This window comes from Drosophila arizonae, chromosome 2 (assembly GCF_054131065.1).
Source record: "Drosophila arizonae isolate 15081-1271.41 chromosome 2, UAZ_ARI_1.0, whole genome shotgun sequence".
NCBI classification, from domain to species: Eukaryota; Metazoa; Arthropoda; class Insecta; order Diptera; family Drosophilidae; genus Drosophila; species Drosophila arizonae.
The window spans coordinates 9,506,438-9,526,118 of NC_142922.1; the positions used below are offsets into that span (position 1 = coordinate 9,506,438).

General features: G+C 41.0%; 2 protein-coding genes across 2 annotated transcripts in view; both read left to right on the forward strand.

Annotated features, from left to right (window-relative positions):
• Nucleotides 1-19,681, forward strand: part of 5-HT7 (5-hydroxytryptamine receptor 7) — a 62,956-nt gene that overhangs the window by 30,695 nt on the left and 12,580 nt on the right. The window lies entirely within an intron of this gene.
• Nucleotides 5,252-6,242, forward strand: LOC108608931 (uncharacterized). Its single transcript, XM_089461971.1, has one exon. The coding sequence runs from the start codon at nt 5,490-5,492 to the stop codon at nt 5,988-5,990; it is 501 nt and encodes a 166-aa protein (XP_089318097.1). The 5' UTR covers nt 5,252-5,489; the 3' UTR covers nt 5,991-6,242.

Here is a 19,681-nt window from a genome sequence, read left to right on the forward strand (position 1 = left end):
GTGGCGCTAATTTACGCTCAAGTGTCAGGTAGCATGGATTTATAGAGGTGAGCCATAAATTTGCACCGGTTCAGCGGGTAATCCGCATGGAAACTTGGGAGCTGCTTCACTCGGGTCCATTGAGCATGCCACCCAGCCCCAGCATAGGCAAGTCAAGAGTGTACATGATTTATTCTCATTCGAAACTTGCTCCAAAACAGACGCCACAAAACTTTTACGCACACTTTATAAAGCAGCGGAACACGAACAGGGCGCGCAGGCCGCTGTACAAACTGTGGAAAGAAACAGCAGCAGCAAAATAGCAAAGTCTGCGCAAAAATTTTAATCTGCACATTACAAAGTTTGCACAAAATGAGAAAGTGAACAAAGCGGCTGCGGCGTCTGCCAGTGCCTGACTGCCTGCATTCATCCTGTTGGCGCCTCACTTGAAAATGCAGTCATTAATTTGCAGCTTACAGTAGCAACAGCTACAGCAGCAGCAGCAACAGTAGTCAAAGGCGCACAATATATGCAAAAAATGTAAATATAATTAAGATGCTGCTCTAATGGCCAGCCTTAAGCTTAAAAAATGACTCGGCCTGAAGCAACTCACTTGGGCCGCGGCCATTTTTTATGGACCACCCGCTCCGCCCACCGAATTTCATTTGTTTGCCGCACGGTTCGGTGACAGTTACTTTGCCGCTTCAGCAAACTCGAGGGGCGAGCGGCGAGCGGCGTACCAAATGGTATTTAGCCATTGCATTGGCACGCGATCATTAGTCAAGGTAGCTGATGGCGGTGGAGTATTGCATTAACTGCGCCAAGGAAGTTTCACCTGTCAGTCGTTGAAAGCGCAGTTTGGCAAATGAAATCACCACTTGCCAGCATTTGCCCAGGACTTTCCCACATTTTCACTTGCCACGGAAAAAAAATCAGTTTAAAATCAGTGAAAAACTTAGCTGTACAATTCCCATGATTTATTTATTCGATTTTATGGGAATTGCAGTTTGCGGTTTAACTTATGAATCGTTCATAATCCTTAACTAAATTATTAATAATTAAATCAGTCATATATTTGTCTTTTTTAGCACACACTTTTCTCATATCATAAAAACTATATTTTAATTGACAAAAAAAGCTGTTGGGATTTCAAATGCATTTCATTAAAGTACTATTTGAGGCTTGTCGTTGGGTCTCTCGTTTTTATTGCAGTGCATCCGGGCTGTCATGGTGTTAGCAAATTAAAAGTTTTTCCAATTCTTTTTTATGGGCATGATAAAGTGTGTTCGCTCTCTCGATGAAAATTACTCGCTCGAGCGTCAGTTTGCTAATTAGACAGGTAAAAGTTTTTTTTAGACAGGACCCAGGGAACTCAGGGACAGAACGACATGCCACAGCAGAGCTCGACAGGACAAAGTTCTGGTCAAAGCAAATCAAATTCCAGTTGGCAAAGGCAAAAAGTTTGCCAGCCAACTCCCATGCTACTCCCATGTTATCGTAATCCCACTCGTTTTCTATTCTATTATTCTTGTGTTGTACTCGTGCCAGCGACATAATTATGTGCCGCCAATTTGCATTGCGCCCACAACACAATCGCCATAAAAGGCCATAACAATTGAAGCACAGGGCAACGGCAGCCGCTGACTGAATGGCCGACAGAACGAATACATTATACGCTTACAGCGTCTTATCAACAGATTAAGTTGTATTAGCAGCATTTGTAATTAAGGCGCAACAGTGCTAGCACGAGTCTAGAATGGGCTTACTTAATATATTCCAAATTGACATCACTCGGCTTGAATATGAGATGAATGCAAAGTTATTAAATGTCAATTATTATTTCTAGCTAATATTGAGGTTCTGTTATAACAATGCTATAAATACTTTGCTCCATTGCCAAAGCTTCATCTTCTAGCAGACTCAGCTCACATATTATTATCTTATTTGTATTGATAAATTTGAGGTACACTCATTCCTATAGTATCTAGAAATAGCCTTCTGTTTTCATCTTATAGAAAATGATTCTATTATATCTTTTATTTTATGGTATAATCTTCTTAAGTATTTTGTATTGTATTTTATATTTTATTTTATGGTATAGACCACTTACATCACGTAGATTATATGATCATGTGATTATGATGAATGAAGCAGGTTTCCATCCTGTGTTTGCTATGGAGCAGGCTTGGATCTGAGAACATGTGATATAAACCAGCCATGGCTTTCATCATGCAGCAGAGTCTATCATCATGCACTATACATATAGTCACATACAATTCATAGGATCTAACCCTCCACTATTCCTTTTCATCATGCGTTACACACTACATCACAGGACACCAATACCCGTTTGTGAAGCCATAAAGAAGTAGTTGTGCAGTAGTTATTTCAACACCTTTATGGGGCAGTACACACACACGCACACACACACACGCACACACACACGCACATATACATACACACATGCACACAATTGAAGCCCTGTAACTGACCACAATGGCGTTGGCTTTGACCACCGTTCGCTTTGGCCCGCGTGTGGCAAGTGGTGAGTGGCGAGAGGCGAGAGGCGAATGGCAGGTGGCAGGTGGCACGGCACGTTGCACATAGGTGCCGGAGTGGCATGCAAAACAAACCGACGCTAACGCCGACGCCGCATTTACAAAAGCCATAGATAGAAATCTAAAGATAACGGCAAATTGCAGTGCTACAAAATCGTTAACTGTAATTTACCGCATTTCAAACGCGGCCCATTCTTCTTCTTCTCGGCCATAGTTTTGCCAGCAAACGGTTGTAAATGCAGTCGGCTACATTCTGGCCGCAATGTAAATTTAATTGTGTTTCTCATTCTCTCTCTCTCCGTCTCTCTCTTTCTCTCTCTCTCTCTCTCTTCTTTTTTCGCCTTCATCACTCCTTCTTTCTCTTTGCTTTGAGCATATTTACATTTGCGGCTACCGCAAACTTGGCACAAATGGCGCATATAAAATAATTGAGGAATTGAATTATGCATTATGTTGCGCCACGGATGTGTTGAGAGATTGGTCAATTGGCCCAACACTGATGCGGCAGCCACATTACAAGCATGCAACAATTGTATAATCCACACGCTGACCTCTTTCTGTAGAAGAAAATAAGTATGTGGAAGCACACTATTTGCTTAACCTTCTTATTGTTGTTTCGCTGCTTACAAAGTAAAATTAATCATACGCCCTGTCGTTCAGCCTGCGGCTGCATTTGCATCGAAAGTTTCTGCACTCGTTTAGCCCAACTGTGATATGCATCTAAAGTGCGCACTTTACCCAGCTAAGTGCAAAAGTGCAAATTTTTAATTGAAATTTTGCCACTTTTAAGCACACACATATACATACACGTGTGCATAGCAACAGCTTGTTGAAATTCCCAAACTGTTCAAGTGGCTGTCAAAAGTTATGTTAATGCACCACGTGCAGCGCATGCAAAAAAAAAAAAAAAAAAAAAAAATAAAAACTGAAAGCAAATTAAAGCAAATGCGACATGCGAAACGCTCTTTAAATAAAAGTGGGCTAAGACTTACTAAATGGCTATTAAAGAATTGGTATTGTATAGACTGTAAGATAGTCATATTGAATTCAATGCTTATATCCTGCTAAAGCTTAAACTATTAATGGGATAATATCTACCAAGGACTTACTTTTATATAGACCTTGAAGTATAAAATATCAAACTTAAACTGAATGATAATATCCTGTTAAGGAAACGATAGCAAAGAGCCCATTAAATGATATATCAAGGCCATATCTGGGCTGTAGCCAATAAACAGAACAATATCCATAGCTAATGCTCTTATTTATTATATACTTTCGAGTCAGGCGCATGTTTATAGCCAGTTGTGCTTTGCAATTTTTTATCACATCAATTGTCTATGCAAAACAGCAAAGTCCAAGTGTTCATCATACGCAGCGTGGGCCCGAAAGAAAAGGAGAACAGAAAGAAAGAAAAAACAAAAACGTTGACTATAAGCAACCGTTCTATACGAGCTCTATTTTGCATATTGCGTCCATTCGAGCACTTAGGACGGCGAATCGAATCTAGCTGAAGTCTATCCATCTTGGGGCTGAAAAGTGTTTCGCTGCGGTTATTGATGTTGATTGATTTATAAACATTTCAGCGCCAGAGACGGGCAAATTAAGTTGTAGCCAAAACAATAAACAAAATGAAATTAGCATTTGAGACCCAGTTTGGTATTTTGGCGCTGCCCAACTGCGGCTGCTGCTGTTGTTGTTCTCGCTGTCATAGCAATTCGGCAGATAGCTGCAGACAGCAGCAGAGCGGAGCAGAATACCCAAAGCACTTTATAATTTGCTGAAATATTCATAGCACGGGGAGTGTAAATTGTGATCGCCCACCCGCTGATTAAGTAGGCCATATCGTGTGTGAGCGCCTGGGCCCTGTCTCTGGCTATGATCTACTGTGTGCGTCAGCTTCTGTTGGTTCGGGCATCTCCCTGCATCAATCAAGCGGCATTTGGAGCCGCATGTCCCCGCTCGGTAAGTTGATGAAATATTCCGTTTGCTGCCTGGGCTCGTATGTCACACTGACTGCGTGTAGCTGTCACATCAGTGGCGCTTCTATTTGAATTATGCTTTACATTTTTGGCTAACAGCTTGGCTAATTTCGCTCGTGTATTTTCATTTCTCGCGAAGTCAAGAACACGACACAAACGAAATTCGAAGCACTTTTGCATGTGCTGTGGTAATTAAAGCATTTCCGCTGCAATTCCACATGCGGCTAAGTTTTCCAAGAATGAATTTGAAGGCGCCTCTGAGCTATACACGAGCAAATGTCGAACGAGAGAGAGTCAGGCGAACTGGAAGGAAGTCCAGTACATTCCTAGCTAAACTCATTTGTGTTTGCTAATGCAAGGACTCGCAGGAATTGCTAACAAATAGTTTGTGTAATCTAATAAAATTTGGCGCGGGACAAGTGGGAAATCGTTCAGCACAGTCAGTTTATTTTTAACTGAATTTCACATGGCTCAATGCCGACAATTTCATTATTGCCTCGATGTGTGGTCATAATTAGCGCGAGCGAAATGAAAACTAATTAAAAACATTAAATAAAGAGAAACTATGGATGTTTGTGTGAGCAGCTGGTGCTGCTAGCGACCGCCAGGTGGCGCCTAGGGGTCGTGCACATTGGCAATTAACCGCTTTGAGCCCTTGGCCCCAGCTGGTACCCTGCCAAAGCTATATAAATTAGTTGGCTGGCTAAAAAGCTGACAAAGGCCAAATGCCAAGTCCTTGGGGAAGCGCACACTCACACAGAAACACACTCATGTGTATATGTGTATGTGATTTTTAAAGTGGCTTAGCTGCCGTTGGCTTTAAATTCATTTTGTAAAACGTTCAAAACTTGGTCGAACCCAAAAAAAATAAAAAAAAAAATATACCTATTCAAAATTCCTTTCAATATCGGCACAAAAATATTTGCTTAAATTTTTGGCCGCCTGCACAGATTTGTTCACATATCTCGAGATGCCGCGTCAACGCTCCAATGCACCGCCCAAGAGCGGATATGCCAGAAGCCGCAGCAGCAGCGCCAGCAGCAGTCGCAGTGGCTTTACTCCATTCACCAGCGGTTCCAAAAACAAAAATCTTCCAGCAGTGCAGCCCAACAAGGCAGAGACAAAACCGACACCGGCTCCAGCTCCAGCTGCAGCGCCCAGCTCTGGACGCTCCACAGGCGACGTGATGAAGGATATGGCAGCTACGGCAGCCGGTGTCGCTGTTGGCTCTGCCGTGGGCCATGCTGTAGGCGCTGGCATCACAGGTGCATTCAGTGGTGGCGGCAAGGCGACGGTAGTGGCAGAGCAGCCGGCAGCTGAGCAGAAACGCCAGAGCGAACTGGTCGAAGAGGGTCCCTGCGCCTTCGAGATACGCCAGTTCCTGAAGTGCAGCGAGGAGAACACTGATCTCAACGTGTGCCGCGACTTCAACGAGGCCATGAAACGATGCCGACAGCGCTACAATACCTAAGTTAAGTCTCCAAATCCCATAGAGAGAGGGACCGAGAGAGTGAAAAACAGCGAGATAGAAATGAGCTGAAGCAGAAACTCCACCAATAGCTGCGACCATATTTCGACTTCCGATTGGACTTGAAATTTGAATTTATATCATTTATATTGGAAATTTGTTGCTAGTTGATGCTTTAATTATAGCTGCAAGCATTATCCAAATTGTCTGCCCTGGCAGCCAACGGTTCGCAATTAAAATATTTTATGTGTCGCACACGCATTGCCCTCTTCACTGTCACGCCCTTATCAGTCTCAGCCCCAACATACGCCAACACTCTTTAACCGTGAGTTAAGTGACTGACTGCATATCCCTGCTGCTCTTTCTTTCGCTGTCATCCGGCTAGGCTTTATACCCTATGCTTGATATGCTCAAAAAGTATCAAATGTTGATCTAGTTAGATATTTTTGAGTTTAATTGGAGCTGTTAAAAGTCTAAGGAGAGTGGAGGAGAGTTGGAGAGAAGGGAGCGGGGGTGCAGCAACATGATACAGTTGATTCATGTCTTATAGAGTTTAAAAAGTGTATTTAAACTTCGTTTAGCCAAAACTGAATTATACCCATTTTTTTTTTTTTTTTTTTTTTTTTTGAATTTTCACTTAATTGTGATTTTGTTTGCTGCCCTGCCCTGTGCTCCTCTGTGGCCCCATCGCTGTTGGGGCTTTTGTTTGTGTTGTTACTTTGCCTGCGCTTTGGCGCATATTTACTTGAATTGTTGTTTTTTGTTATTATTGTTTTGCTTTTCTAACGATTTTCGCGTTCGACGCGCTTTTCATAGCCAGTTTTCTCATTTTTCGTTTCGTTCTTCAGCGAGGGAAAACTTTTTCATTAGGTTTTCCTTTTATTTTGCCCCCTTTTTATGTTGTTCGTCTTTTCTTTATTTTATTTTATTTTATTTTTTGTTATCTGCTTGGCTTGCGCACAATTAAGCCCGTGAAATGTTTTGGCAGTAACGTCAAGCGTTCTGACTCTTTTCTCAGCTGCTTCCTTCTCCCACGAGACGTTGAGACGACGTATACCCTTTTTAATTTGGAGCACATTTTCGCGTATGCTTAAGCAGCCAACAATAGCTTATAGTGTGGGCGGAATTGCTTGAGCGTGCATTCGCCAGTTCGCCCTAAACATTTTGTCTGCCCTAATGAAAACAAATTTAATTTTAGGCAACAGCAGCGACAACGCGCACCTAATAAATATTTATTATGTTCTCGGCAAATCCCCAGCCTGTTGATGCCTCTCCTGTTGCTGCTGCTGCTGCTGCTTCAGCCTGATTTAGATGAGTCGCAAACAAGCCAATGCACCTGCCACTGGCAGCAGCCCGCAGCACCACAGCACCACATTGTGGTTGCCCAGGAGTTTGGTGTGTGTGTACGTGTGTGTGTGGATTAACCAGTCAGGCAGTTGACATGGCCTGAACATAATGGAAATATCGTGGAAATATTTCATGGGTTTTTTCCACATGTGAATATGAATATATTTTTTTTTGTGTAAAATATATGATGGCTTATCTAATACGATATATATTTTATGCTATGGTCAAATGTAAATTATTATGCTAAACTGATAAGCACACATAAATAAACTATATAAAAGTATATCTGTTTAAAGTAAAAGCAAAAAAAAATATTAATAAAACATTTTATGGACTTAATTTAAAAGCTCTAATAAAGGTAGAATATATATTATTTATCATTTCAGTAATTTATTATATTTTAAGGAAATAAATTTTAAATATTTTAATATAGGATTCAATTGATAGTCCAATTTATTTATTATTTATTGCATTTTAAAGATATAAATTACATCGTTGCAAATTTATGGGTGAGCAAGTCAAGGAAAAGCACCAGCTAAATAATATAAGCAGCTTCCGCTGCTTAGCAACTGCTATTGTCCGTGAAAGTTGACGGGAAAGCCATTACTTAACACTCTCAACTCTTTCACGACTTTAAATCAATTTTTATTCCATAACGCCTCTGTGAGAACTCTATCAGCTTCAGCTGGGAGCCGTCGTTAATAGCTGCAAAAGCATATCGATGTCAGGTAAAACGTTGACTGAATATTTTCCACGCACACGTAAAAACAAATGCACCGCGGGCAGCTGCCTGTCAACGTGCTGGCAAACAGCAGCAAAAAACTTAAGATGAAAAAAAGCACCTTAAAAAAATATATGTATTTATATACATATATATAGTAAATATAAAAGAGAAAAGCCGTCGAGCGCGAACTTTTTGCTGTGCGCGGTGTGAAATGCGATATAGCAAACAGGCCGCAATCAAAGGGCTGTGCTGTGTGTCCATTCATTTTCTTGTGCCTTCCTTCGCCTTAATGACAGTGGGCGGAGGGCGTGGCTGTGCAGCGGCAAACAAAGGCAACAGCCGCTGCAGGCAAGCGAAGTGTGACTGAGCTGTCTTCAGTTGAAGCTGAATTTTTTTGCTTTTTGTCGAGTTTAAATTAAAATTGAATTTTTCAAATTGACGTTCATTGAATGTTTGTATGTGTCTCTTGTCTTTTTTTGTGGTCTGTGGCGCACTTTATAATCAATCAGTCATGAATATGCTAATGAAAATCAAATCAAATCAAATCCAATCAATTTTCAAGTGGGCAGCCAATTGAGGCGTGCAATGCAATAAATTGCATCAAAATTGTGTAACCGAATTGGTTGAATAGCCACTAAGTGCAGCTGGCAGAGATAGATAGATAGATAGAGAGAGAAAGAGAGAGAGAGCGACTGAGAGAGAGCGAGAGAGAATGTGTGTCGGCTTGGTATTTTAGTCAAACTGGAAATTTATGTGCGGCAAAGTTGCAAAGTTGCTGCGGCACAACTTTGTCAGGGCGCCGGCAGCGGAAACGGAAATGCATTTCCGAAAACCGGAAATGTACTTGCAATGCGAATTGCAAATAGCATAGCCAGCACAGAGAGCTGCCATCCTCAACCGTAAATTCGAAATTCATAATCAAAAAAACATAACTTGACCACCTTTAGCATTAAGGAACTCAACTGCCCACAGTTGGTATACACATACATGTGTATAATAGACAGATGTGTGCCTGAGCAACTGCTGCCTGTTTATTGTTTATTGTTTGTTGGTGAAAAAGTCGAGAAATGAAATATGTACATATAGGAGAAGGCGGCCAACTCTTTGGCTAAGAGCAAAGTTAGATATTCAATAAATAATTGAATTGTGCGAAATTTTTGGCACAACTTGAACTGTCGATGGGGTCGTTAGCCTACTGCCATGTGCTCACAAAAATGTCGAATTCATTTTAATTTGTTGGCAACACGCATACGCCGTGTTATTTTGAGTTAGTTCATTACCGAATGAAGCGTCTTAATTGAACAAGTGTGAACTTAGCTTAGCAGCACGCAGCACACACCACACGCCACACGCCCCTTGCCGTGCTCACAATCATTTACATATTAATTAAAACCCTTTTCGGCCAGCACCGAGCATCAGCCAAGCGGCTAGCCCCAAAAGCCAAAAGGTCAAATGCCAGACGCAGTCAGCTCTGGCTCGGCTAAACCACAGGCATTAGCTGACCACACACACCTCATTAGGTTTGCGTAGCATACTTTTGGGAGCGGCCAGAACAATGCAACTTCTTGAGGTTTAGGCCGTGCCGTGCCGTTCCATGCCGTGCCGTTCCGTGCCGTACGCCAAGTGGCAAGTCAGGCTGAGATGAAACTTTTTCGTCGCCTCATAAAACAGCCTTTGAGCTCATAAAATTTTCAATAGAAATTTTGTGGCTAAACAATTTGCCGTCAACATTGTCGTGGGGCCTGAAATTTATCCATGTCACTTAAATATCAATTTAATTTCCATAATAGGGCCCTAAACTCTGCCGCACAAAAACACACACACAGACACACACACACACATTCGCACAGGCGAACGCACAAAAGGCGAACCAATTTATTGTTATCGGCCAAGTGACAGCGCGCATTCCCCAGGGATTTGGCTTGTGATTGACACTTCCCAAGAATAGCACAAAACCCATTTGGCACACACACACACACCCACAGCAGTTCGTGAGAAGAGATTGTGTGTTTGGGTAAAAGTTTATCGCTTTAGATCAAATATTATAAAAACATTCGAGCAAGCTCAGCAACACGAACCGCGAACACAATCAAATCCAAGCTGAATGTGCTAAGTGCAACTATTGTTAATTTTATTTGTCCAGCACTTGCCCCACGAAACTTGCCACCAAAGTGCTGCTAAAACAAACCGAATGCTAAACAAAGAAAATCCAAATCCAGCTGGCCACAGTGCTGACTGCGTGATTACCCTTCAAATGGAAAGTTTTAGGCATTTTCCGTGTGTGAATGTAACTGGAAATGGGTTTGGTTTTTGGCATGTGGGTAGCGTTTGTAATTCCGTTTAGTTCCGTTTAGTTACTGTTTAAGTATTGATTACTCTTTTAAATGATAGGAGAAGCTTTAAAGTCTAAGCTAGCTAATATATGATAAACAACTAATTTGAATATCTCATCATTTTCGCTATGAATAACAATGTTAGATAATAATTGATCTCTGGTAATATAATGTATATTTGTATTTATTTATTGTACATCATTTATAAGAGACAAGCTTCAAGTCATAACATGGCCTTTGTTCTAGTATAAACATGTGAACGGCTTTCTATTAGAAAATAATACCTCATCATAATATGTTAGTCTATAATATATCAAAAATCGGACCTCATCAGACATATATTACACAGAAACTGTAAGACTTGCATTTAAGAGCTCTATCATATAGTTAATATACCCCTGTGCAAGTGAATTACTATAAATAGCGTCAACATTTGAATAAATGGAGAATAGTGCGGCAACTAGGACAGTAACACAAGCAAGGCGTGCATATGTACTGTTCAGTGTAATACATTTGCATATGTGTGTGTGCATACATCAGTGTAGATGCGAGAGAGCAAGCAAACAGATAACAATAAAAGCAAATTTAAAAGTCCATTAAAAATGCTTGAACGACATTGTTAACTTGACGGACCGCGCTGAGTTAGTCACGTCTCTCTCTCTCTCTCTCGGAGCTCCAGCTGCTGGTAGTTATATGAGCTGGAGCTGTGTTGCACAGTGTGGCGGATGGACGTCGCATCATCAAAGTTGCTGACAATAAATAGAAATCTCAATTTACGACGCGTTAGTCGTGCGCCCACGCGACTGTGGAGGGGGGTGGGGCGGTCAAGGAGGAGAGGACCTACTGCAGCAGCAGCAACACTTTTCTAGTGGCGCGGCTCTCAGCCTGCTCTAATGGCATTTGTGATGGCTGCGGTTATGGTCGGCTCTGCCATTGGCATCGCGTTTGACGATGATGTTGATGTTGATGTTGATTGGCGATTCGCTGGTGGCGCTTGCATGGATATCGCGCAGTAGCCGCCATGAGTGCTTTTCTGTTTGCACACCAGCCAGCGAGAGCATGGGCGAGGGGATGTGGGGATGTGGAAAAGCAGCAGTCCAAGCCAAAGTGTGTCTATATTGATAGTCACAACTTTTAGCCATTTGCACGACTAAGTCAAAAATGAAACTGATGCGACCTAGAGCTTAGTGGGGGATAAAAGAAAACTTGATCTCATTTAAAGTGGATAAAATTTAAATGAAAAACGATGATTATATATGTTCAGCTCATTTGGTTTCGGAACTTTGTTATGCTCAAGAATATCTAGAGGTCAACTATGGCTTTCTTCTGCATGACACTGCATGTCAAACACATTTGATTAAAAGTGTCATATCCTCTTTGCTCATTTGCTGCTGGCTCTGGTTCTACACTGAAAGACGGACCGGTCTGAAATGTAGTGGAGTGGAAAGCAAGAGCTAAGGCAATGCATACCAAAGCACAAAAAGTGCGCTTCAAGTTAAGCCCTCTGAAAAACTTTCCAACTAACTTGCGACGTGACATAATTTGTGCTAATGCCAAATGAGTGACAGCAAACACGCCTGTGTTTGTGTGTGTGTGTGTGTGTGTGTGTACACTAGACTACAGGAGTGGCGTGTAGCAAAGTGCTTGTATTCTCGTTCATCATTTATGCTCCGCTAAAAGTGTTTCAGCATCCAATGAAAGACTGTGATGCATGTGAGAATCGCAAATGAAGGCTCTCAGAGCTGAAACCTTTAGCGTGTTGCACAGTGTTCCACAGGTGTTTCAATTAGAGAACTTTGCCACCCACTTCCGCCGAGCAAATTAGCCAGGCAAACGTGCAACTATCAGATATAGATACAGATATATGTTCAGTTGCAGCTACAGATACATTTGCAGCTGCAGCTTGTTGCGGTTTACGTTGTGAGCAACGGAAATCGTGTGAGCAGATCCAAAAATGGGGAAAAATCAAGAGCCGGAACACCCCTCTTATGTGGGCTAAAGTGGCGATTCAATTGTGCTGGAGCGAACTGAATTTACGCTTCGAATTGTTCTGGTTAAGACGAGTTCGCTGCGTGCCGGTTAGTTAGCCAAGTGGAGAGCGGAATGCGGCTCACTTGATGCTGGCGTAACGAGCACAAAACACGGCTCCACTCAGCCAGGGACCGAATGAAACCCCAGCTAATTGGCACTTGAATGCAAATAAACTAACTCAATTGGACTCGTTCAGTTGTCCTTGAAGTTTCTGTTGCCGGCTGTGGCCAAGAGACCGGATGCTGTTCAGCTAACGGTATAATTTGGTTTTCCTTTATTTACGCAACAATTGGAATTTCGGTTGCCTCAGGCCGCTGTAACTGCGTCTGTTGTTATTTCGAGTGCCCACTGTAGCTAGAGTCTCTGTCAATAGACTGCCTACTGTCGTCTGTCGGCAGTCATATTTCTTTCATTTCTTCTTCAGCTCGGCCAACATTGCGTATACGCACTGCTACACATTTCGTGAGCATTCCGCTCAGCTAACATTGTGCAACTGCCGCATCGTAAAACTTTTATAAATTGCAACGTCGGATTTGGGCTCGACTTTGCATTGCACAGCCAAATTCACATGCCTAAAACGACGGTGGGTAAATGAAGGCCAGCTACCCGCAAGTTATTCATGCTGCAACAAACTTTTATTCGCCAGCCCAAGACGACTCGCTGACTTAGGCGCACACGTAAGCCCACCAACACACATTCACACACACACACAGGCACTCTAATAGATCGGTGTAGTTGTTGCCACTGTTGAAACACACAAAACTTTTTAATTAAATTTCTTCACCAGCTACAGCAGCACTTGAGTTGTGTTTTTTCTTTATTCTTTACTCACTTGAGGCCAGTTGCTAAAATTCTGACAAGTTTGCATAAAATAATAAAGGACTATTTTTATGCTGTTAGGAGCAGTCCTCTCTGTCTCTGCAACTCATTGAGCTTCAATTTAAATTACGAGAAAAATGTGTATATGAATGTACATAAATATTAATCAATATAAATGCTGATAAGTACTTGTTTATATATTTGTTTACATAGAAATTTCCTTTGATTTTACTTCTTTTTTTAATAAAGTTTTAGCTAGCTTGAAATATAAAATAAAATGTTTTCCCAAGAAGAAATATATGTTTCAAAGAAGCCCCCAGGGAGTGTCTTAGTGAATATGGAGCTCATGGCAGAGCAGCCGCATTTTCCGCTAAAAACAATTTTAATTAATTTTTTAATAAACTATAATAAAATCTAAAGCGCTATTTATGCAAAGAGCTAATGCTAAACATTTATTTATTTAGCTTTGCTCAACAACTCATTTGACTTTTTAATCAAAGTTCGCTTTGCATGCGCAGCAATCTAATTTATATTTGATTTGCCTAGCAGTTAAGCTGCTAAATTGCATATTTTTTATTATTTTCGAATGCCCTGTAGCATGGTGAAGTGAAGGGTATGACCTACAAGGGTTCGTTTACCGTTGACACTTTCAGCCTATGTCAATTTTGGCTAATAATATTAATGGATATCCATGTTCAACTGTCTATCAAGGCAACAAGTTGCCGAACCTTCGGTTGATGTGTCCTCAACTTTTCTGCTAAGAGGATGTCTCACAGTCTGGCACTCCCTTTTGGAAAACCTAACGCAAATCAAATTGTGTACTTCAGTGGAAAAACTGTTTTGCATATTTTTTCAACGCTGCGCAAGAAATCAACTCTTGCTCCGACGATTTGTTGTTTGCCTTTAATGCAAATTTTTGCCTCAGGTACTCGCCTTCCTTCCTTCGCCTTCCTCCAGCCGGATGCAGCAAACGTGCAACAGGCAGCTAGGCGCAGTTCAAAGGCAACAGCAACAGGTGCCTATTTGCTCTAGAGAACCCGCGGCTGTGTGCAGTCGAGCTTCTGTTACCGTGGCTACCGCTGCTGCTCCCGCTGCTGCACCGATCCAGGCATCTCAGCGGCATAACTCACTCTTATAACTTTCAGCGCTGTTTGCACTTCTGTGGCATAGAGTATATATATAAAATATTACCAAGAGCTTTTGCGTGAAGTGGCCAGGCAAAATCAATTAAAAAGGCAAACGCCAAGTAGAAAATATTAGCATAAAACTGAGGGAAATCATTTTAAAACTCTGCTCAGATTTTTAATTAGTCTTGGATTTTACGTGGATATTAACTCCGTTACGCACTTCCTCATTATTGAGTAAAAAAACAAAATAAATCCAATAAGTGGCGCACTATTCGTGTCGACTGGTTTATTTATAGCACGAACAACCGCATGATTAGTCGAAAAGTTCTTATACCTCGGATGGGGAGCATTACGTAAAGTGCCCTAATGGGGCCGCATTAATAATGGACAAGACGTCAACGCAGCACAGTTTGCTAAACTTTTCCGGCAAATGGCGTGACCCCAAAAAGGGCATTTACACCAGTCGCCAATTTCTCCGTCTGTGAGTCCCCAGCCCCGACCTCCCCGACCTCCCCATCCACCCCGACTACCCCGACCACCTGCCCAGCCGCTCGGGCAAAACATCAATGAGTGGCACACGCATTTTGGCCCAGAGGCCAAATGTTTACTCGAATAGCTAAAAACACACACAAAATTGTCTTTCATGTTGTTGCTTTGTTTTCCCTTCCGCACAATGTTCTCTGGCTTCGCTGTGTCGTTCACGCTAAGTAGATCAATTCCATTAAATGTGAGCAAATATGAAAACAATAAACATTAATTTGTTGGTTTTCGGAAATGTGTTTTGCTTTCCCAGAAATATTGATATTATAATAATTATGATTCTAGACTGTCCAATTATGAAAATCAGGCAATCGAAACATTGTTTTCTTGTCTGAATATATAATTGGATTTAGTTGATTGAATATTGAAAATAAAGTTCCAAGTAAGTAACAAAATTTCCGCTTTAAACATAATTTACTTTCAGAAAATGAACTTAAAATACAAGAAAAATTTTTTTTCTTTAAATATATAATAATATTTAGTGTATTCAATCGTCCACTAAAATGAAAAACATTTTAGTTTCTATTTAGTTTCTCTTTTTGTTCCTCTTTACTTATTTTTCTTTTGCATTTGAAAATCTTTCCTTATTCGTTTTATTTGACTCTAAATTTAGAATAGATTTTTAATTTATTTTTTAGTGACAAGGTACAACAATAAATTTTGGAGGATCACAACGCCAAATGTGAAATGAACATGCTAAAAATCCAAATTCAATTTGAACATCACATTTACGCGTCATGAAAAAGTCATAATTTGTTCACAAATATCACAAATATCCAGAGCACGAATTTATGCGTGTGTGTGTGTGAGTGGGTGTGGGTGTGTTTGTGTTAACTTGTCTGACATTCGATGCAAGAAACGTGTGTGTTAGCTTTCCGAAATCTGGCAAATGTCAGACAGCTTGTCAGAACAGTGCCAACGTGAGCTGCTGTGTGAATGAAAATGTGAATCTCATGAATGAAAAGGCCACCACGTAACACTCACAGAACGAATCCAAATTGCATCAACCGTTTGGCACCTGTCATTGATTGTGTACCTTTTCAGTGCGATAAATTGTCGTGTAGCCTCACTGCTTACAGAGGTCAATTTCTCATGCAGAGAGAATTATTAAATTTCGTGTAGTTAGAAAACACTTGTGATATATAGAAATATTTGTTATTCAATTTACTATGGATATGCATGGTTCATGCGCTCCCTCTGCTTGGCTAAAGTGAATGTCTCCAATTTCAATCAAAAACTAATATTTACATTTTTTTCACTTAGCCATACAGGCGAAATGAAATTTTTCTCTTAAGAAATATAAACGCAACTCTCTCGATGCCAAAACGAGACAACTAAAGCAAAATAAATCAAGGAGAAACGCATTGTTTCTGGCAGTTGGGGTATGACCGAATTGAATATACTCTGTATAGGCTAAGCTGAGCAATTGTAATAATTTAATATCAAACTATCCTGATGAAAAGAAATGAAAAGAAAATGAATTGAATTTTAGTCCCAAATTATTAAAATCAAGTAGACGAGCTAGCATATATACAGGGTATACAATTAGCAATACAAGACTCATATAAAACGCAAACGAATCAAAAGTCGCCGGGGCACCAGAGGTTGCAAATGGCCTTGGGAGTGCTCCTGAGAGCCCTGGTCGTCAGTTGAAAAAGAATTAAACTAATATTTATCAAAGAGATGAGCGAGACGTGCTTCAGCTTGAACAAAAGCATTGAAGGGCAGGGTCGGCGCCAAAGCAAAGTGGCCGGAAAGCATCAAGAGAAGACCAGAAATATGAGACGTCGAATGGGACTTACAGCAGGACAAGTAGAGGGCAAGTGAGCGACAGAGAAAAAGAGAGAGAGAGAGAGAGATAAAACCAAGAACTGAATTGCAGTGTCATGAAACCAGAATATAATAGAACAGCACCGAAGCGAGCACAGCGACGCTGTCAAGTCGGCCAAAGCCTTGATGGCAAGATGAATGGACGCATTTCAGGTGCACAAAGCAACTTTTGTGTGGCAACTTAATGGCTGCTTTGAGCTGATGCCAACTTTAGGCTAATTAGCAGCAGCTCACCAATCTAATGCGAATAACTTTACAGCCAAAACCTCGCACCTGCAGACCCGAGGAACTCTCGTTCGCTATTGCACGGCTAAGCTGCACATAAGTGAGCTTTTGCACACATCTCAGACACAGAAAAATACACATACACTTTCACTCATACACACACAGAGTCACGCAGTGACAGCCATTTTTGTCAGCCATCTTTTATTTTCGTTGTGCTGCAGCCAACTTTTGTGCTCTCCCATTCACAACTGCATTTCGCATTTTGCATTTTCCAATTGGAGCTGGCGCAGCTGTTTGCTGGCTTAGCAGCGAAGCGCGCGCATTGCTGACATCTGAATTTTATAATGTATATAGTATAAATAGCGCTTCGCTTTGAAGTGGCCAAATAAAACGATAATAAATATGGCCATTGTGCAGTCGGTGCCACTTTGGAGCCTTAGCAGCCAAACAATGGCTGCTCATAAATTACCTAAATTGAATACCATTCTGCTCCTTTATTTGTGTGCAGCTATTCACAGCAATACAGTTTTTGCCTCACCTTAAAAAGAACTTAACTCGTCGTTATGGGCTACGCTCCATCCAAATTTATTACATTCCATAGAGTGAGCTAGTTATTTAATACACTGCTGTAATGAAGCACCGCAAAAGGGTTAGTTAGCTATACTAGAATTTAGTTATGTATTACATATTAACAATGTCAATATAAATGTTTATGTTGAGCATCCAACAACGGACGTTAGTCAACACTTGTTCCAATTGGAATTCAGGGAAATCAATAAATCATATGAATGCTATAGAAAGGGGATGTTTATTTATAATATTTGAAGAATGTCGTATTAGATAAGAATTCTCACTCATTTTAGTAACGACCAGCTTAGTATAAGTCACTCATATATGTATGTATGTAAGACATAGTTCCGTATAGCTCGTTCGTCTGGTTCTTCGAGCCTCTCTTAGTATTGCTCTCCACTATAAAGCGACTCAGTAAATGTTTACCATAGATCGCCGTGAGCTCAGCAGAGATCATTATAGCTCATACTTGATTTTGCCTTAACCCTCCGCATAAATTGTTAAATATTCTTTATCTTAACAATTAAAGAGAAAAACTTATTAAAATAAAAAAGATCCCCAAATCAATATCTAAAATATAAAATGAATAAAATATCCATAAAGCCCGACCAAAACTACAATTAAAGCCAGTTTAACTCAACCCATTTTCACTTTATATGCGTTAACACATTTCGCATGCATCACATTTGATTCTTTCATTATTAATATCTGAGTCAATATTAGCATTAAACAAATGTTTCTAAAATATAGCGAGTGTATTGACTTTGTTTGTTATTTTTTAGTCCCATTTTTTTATTCCCCGCTTCTGTATCCGTTCGGAGCGCGCAGACCTATGCAATAGAAACTTTTCTCACGTTTTTGATTGCGTTTTTTGTGCAGCGTCATAAATATTTAATGTTGACTTTTAGCTGTGGCGATTGCCATGGCAGCAGCGACGCTGCCGTGCTGCTCTTTAGCGTCAGATCTCTGCCCATTATAGTAAACTGTGTGTGCGTGGGAGTCGTCCTTATTGCTTTTCCATTTAAGTGTAAACAAAAATGACGACGCAACAGCTGTCCCATTGAGTGAAGCGAACCAGCTGCGGCTGGAGCGATTCAATTGAATGGCAAATACATCAGGCTGCGGTAAGGGCTAGCTCTGTATTGCAATTTGCAGCTGCAGAGAGACAATGCCGCAAGGCTGCGGTGGGTTGTGTGCGGCGGGCTGTAAACTGACAGTTGGTACGGCTGTCGTCAGTGGTAAGAAGTTGACCGAAAACCCGCAGGATGCACTTAATTAAGTTAATTAAAGTTTTTGTGTCATGCAGCTGCACACTCTTGAGCAATATCATCATCAGAAGCAGCAGCATCAACAGCAGCACGGTAATGATAATGGTGCTCGTTGTCGCGGTTGAGACGAGTCGAGTAGCAACCGCAAAGCGAGTCACTTCCAGCTGAGCTCATGTGCGAGTACGCACAAGTATTATGCGAGTAATAAGCGAATCCAGCCAGCAGTAGTAGTCGCTGGTTGCCTCTTTCATAACGCTCGCTCATGTTGCATGCAACTGCATGCTGCCTCACACGAAGCGTAAACTCAATTAAAAACTGTCGAGTAGTTGGCCACGCACACCTCACACCGTACACCGCAGACCCAACAGGCTCGCGCTGTTGACAGAGCTTGATTATCCTTATCCCCTGTCTGGGTCTGTTACACATCCTGCCAGAAGTGGGCGCGTCGCGACGCAGTGCTTAGACTGCATGTGTTTGCTTTTCAGCATTCTATTCCATTTTCTAATTTAACGCCCGCATTTATATTTCACCATCAACTTTGCTGCGGCTTCGGCTCTTTGCATTTTAATGCTCGCTTCACAGAGAGTCCATTAGGATTATAATTTATGCATTTCTTTTGCAGCGCTGAACAGATACTTTTTTTTTTTTTTTTTTTTTTTTGCAATTAGCTGCATAAATACTTCATACTCAACGTGAATTAAGCTCCTAAGTGGCTAAAAGCTGTTTCTCCTCTCAATATCCACTCCATATTCCGTTTATTTCGATTTCACTAACGAAAATTATTAGGGTGAAAAGTCATAAAGGCAATATATATGAGAGATAGCCTTCATAATATCAACAAATCAACATATATTTAAGGAAAGGGTATTTCCTAGTCGTG

Excerpts from the sequence above, each read along its gene's own strand:
- LOC108608931 (XM_089461971.1), top strand. The coding sequence starts at position 5,490 with ATGCCGCGTCAACGCTCCAATGCACCGCCCAAGAGCGGATATGCCAGA.